Here is a 4,001-nt window from a genome sequence, read left to right on the forward strand (position 1 = left end):
CAGGCGGACCCGTGGATTCATGACGAGGAAACCCCGTTGTGCTCTCTCTCTCTCTCTCTCTCTCAATTCAATTCAATTCAATTCAATTCAATTCAATTCAATTCAATTGAGCTTTATTGGCATGAGAAAACGTACGTTTACATTGCCAAAGCAGAAGTGGAACAAGACAATCAAAATAAATGTATTTTCAAATAAATATTGGATATAAATAGGAATTAAATAAAGGTGTAAACATAGCTGTGTTACATTAACACTTTGGGTAATACTATCTTGTGAAACTATAAAAAGATTGTGCATTTTCTGTCTATATACAATATCCATAAGAGACGTTAGCTTTATACTTTTGGTAAACAGTGTACACACAATGGTTTGTATTCTTTAAGGTGCTTGTATTCCATTTGACATCCTTCTCCTGTCACAGCAGCTCACAAATCTCGCTGCTGTGTTTGCAGTTGCACATTGTTGTACTTCACCCAACAGATATGGGAGTTTTTTTGTCATTAGTCATGTTTTCAAACTGTCTTGGTACAGTCAGTGGGCAGACGATTAGGAAGTGTAGCTCAGTCTCTACCTCGTTTTGTGTGAAAACTACCTCTCTCTCTCTCTCTCTCTCTCTCTCTCTCTCTCTATATATATATATATATATATATATATATATATATATATATATATATATATATATGAATAATTTCAACTGTACAAATCTCCTTGTTCCAAAACAAGGCTTATATTAATTGTTTTGTTACTTTTAGGTTTCAGGACGATGGAGAATATGACCACACCTGCTGTTTATCACGATGCTACTGGGGCTGAGGATGAGGAATATGAAAAATTCTTCAAATCCGTCGACAACATGTCCGCGGTCATCTACAGCCTGGTGTGTGTGCTCGGCGTGTTGGGGAACGGTATCGTCATCTGGGTGGCGGGCATCAGGATGAGAGCATACCTAGCTGATGAGGAAAGCCAGATGGGGAAAGAAGTCAGTACCGTTTGGTTCCTCAACCTCGCTGTGGCCGACTTCCTGGCTACAGCCTTCCTGCCCCTGAACATCACACAGAGAGCTCTGGACAACCGCTGGCCTTTTGGCTGGTTCATGTGCAAAATGGACAGTGTGGTTTTCTATATGAACATGTATGCCAGTATCTACATTCTGGTGCTGATCAGTGTGGACCGATGTGTGTTGATGGTTCGGATATTCCATCATAAGATTCATAACGGTCACCGCACCGTCAGAAACGCATCCTTGGTCAGTCTGGGTGTTTGGGTGATGGCTTTGGCTCTCAGCATCCCTCACGTAATCTCTAGGGAGTTGGACTTTGGACTCTGCTGGGACTATCCTGAACCCTCCCTGGTCATCACTAACCTCGTCTTGGGATTCGGGTTTCCCTTCTTTGTCATCGTCTCCTGCAATTCTGTCATATTTTATAAGGTTAGGCATGCCTCGCGGGATAGCAGATCACGTTGTAGAAAGGTCCTAGCAGCTCTTATCGTCGTGTTTTTCCTGTGCTGGGCCCCCTTTCACATCATACGACTGATTCAAGTTGTGGTGACACCCAGTAAGACACTGGGTGTTGTGCTCGAGTTCGGGGTCCCCATATCCCTCACCGTGGCGTATCTCAACAGCTGCCTGAACCCGCTGGTGTACATGTTCATGGCTGGGGCTTTACGGCGGTGCGGTGACATCCTAAAGGCTCTGGAGAAAGTCTTTGCTGAAGATCATCTGAACAACACTCCCACAGACTTAGAGCTTAAGGACGTAATCCTCCCCACTGAGTAATTTTCGGCTTTTAGACGTCTAAATGACCGGTCGTTACCCGGGAAAGTATTTAGCCGATCTGCCCTTTCTGCCACACGGAGACAGCGTTTTTGGGGACTTAACCGGCCCTTTTTTAAACCACCTCCCAGGGTGGCAAACTTTTGAGACGCGACTTTGTCGTCTCCTTGTGTAAGTCGCGTCTCCTTGTGTACAGTGAATGCCGTCTCTTTCCTGAGCCCGTGATGTCATAGTCCCGTCGCCCCCTCCAAACTAATTTGTTTATGAAGTGTTAATGGTTTATTTTACCATAACCACTTACAGTAGTATCAACAGCTATTTTATATTTGCACATAATGTCTATAAATCTCTAAGTCACAATGCATCATGCCGCCCCTCGTTGTGAGCTTTAAGATCTGCAAACTATGAATCTCATGCTTATGTAATGTATACTTTGTAGCCTATACTTCTGGCAGAAGAGGGTAGTTAATATTAGTAGGCCTATGTAAAATCATTAAAATTGTAATGAGTAATGAAATTATCAGCTACAGTTGATTATGATTATGCATTTTACAGGCCGGGCATAATATAGCCTACTACAACTATCTCTGGAACCGCACAGATGAAACTCTTTGCAACACGCAAGTCCTTGTGACCATGGGAAGTTGCGACACACACACACACACACACACACACACACACACAGTTTGTATTGTGATTTTGTGAGTTCACTTCATTCCAATAAGGGATGTTTCTAGTTTGTGATGTGATTGAGTGACTTCATTCCAATATTATTATTTTTTTATTGTTTTACCTTTATTTAACCAGTAAAAACACATTGAGACTTTTAGTATGTGATGTATTTATCTTTAGTTATAATGTGGTTAGATCTAATCTTTTGAAAGTCTTTTGAAATCCCGGGCATTACACATACACACCTAGCAAATCCAAAAATCCATACATACAGTACACTGAAATCCTCCCCATAGGCAAAGACGGAAGGGGCGCCGTCTCTACCCACCTTGGGCCACATGATAATGAATTGCATTTTATAATGCTTTGCCAATAAGAGCTCAAAGCGCTTTACAATGGTTGGTTGGTTCATTCATACATTGGGAGGTGAAGCGGCGAACAGTCGACACTGACCACATTCAGACACCAATGGTGGCGAGCTCACACCAACCAACTCATTGGAGGCAATGTAGGGTTCAGTGTCTTGCCCAAGGACACTTCGACATGTGGACAAGAGGAGCCGGGTTTCGAGCCGCCGACCCAGGGATCATTGGACGACCTGCTATATGAAAGGCGTAATTTGAATACCATCAAATATGAAACCAAAACATGTTTTTGTAACTTCATTCTTTAGGAGTTTGTTTTGTTTTGTTTTAAAATAAATGTGTATCTGTTATTTCTATACCAGCACTCATGGGGTTAACATTCTGTATGGGAACGCAGTTAGAGAGTGTGTTGCTGCACGGACGGGAGGAAGTGAACACAGTGGGAGGAGAGATGGTGTTGCGCCCAGAGACTTAGTGAACACAACAGTAATTCAGATAAACTCTGTTTTATATTATACGTTTGCAGTGCACAAACCTGCATGCACATGTGTCTCAAGAGTGTTTACACAACAATCGGAGAGGACAATCTACATGTTTGGAGAAGCAACTGAATGTCTACACGAAATTCAGTGACTGTCTGGTTTGTGTTGACATGCTAACGCTAAGACACAAAGGCCCTCATTTATCAATCGAGTGTAAAATCTGCCACAGATTCGAGTGCAGGTTTCGTAGTACACCCACGTCGCCACGGCATTTATAAAGTGATCGCAAACAGCTGATCCTTCCTTAATTTTGTTCTCACGTTAATAAATGTCACGGCTGAATTTGATCTGGCACGCCCTAAGAAATCAAGCCTCGCCCTCGTTTTTGCGACCTGAACCACTGCTATACGATCTGGAAACCATGGTTACCGTGCCTTTCTGCCCGCCTCACCCCCCTCTCTCATACACACACAGACGCACACACGCTGCACGCACACGCAACTTGCCAGCCCAACTAACTGGTGTGTTGTTAAATAAATAAACAACGAACACCTGCATGAATTAAATAAAGTTGTAGGCCTACCCTGTCTGTTTCCCTCTCACCTCGCTTGCCTTGCTGTCATGTCCACGCACGCACCTACATGACACATCGACATCGCATCGCCATGAATGGAATACGTTTGGGCTGGCCTATATTAATTTTACCCA

At 43.1% G+C, this 4,001-nt stretch overlaps 1 protein-coding gene across 1 annotated transcript; it reads left to right on the forward strand.

The window, feature by feature from the left end:
• Positions 1-934: 934 nt before the first annotated feature.
• LOC310854650 (chemerin-like receptor 1) lies at positions 935-1,777 on the forward strand (the record flags this gene model as incomplete). Its single annotated transcript, XM_083759325.1, has 1 exon — positions 935-1,777. One exon carries the CDS (start codon positions 935-937, stop codon positions 1,775-1,777), a length of 843 nt encoding a protein of 280 aa, XP_083615451.1.
• Positions 1,778-4,001: the final 2,224 nt, after the last annotated feature.

Source organism: Protomyctophum parallelum (genome assembly GCF_964188405.1).
Source record: "Protomyctophum parallelum genome assembly, chromosome: 2".
Classification (NCBI taxonomy): Eukaryota; Metazoa; Chordata; class Actinopteri; order Myctophiformes; family Myctophidae; genus Protomyctophum; species Protomyctophum parallelum.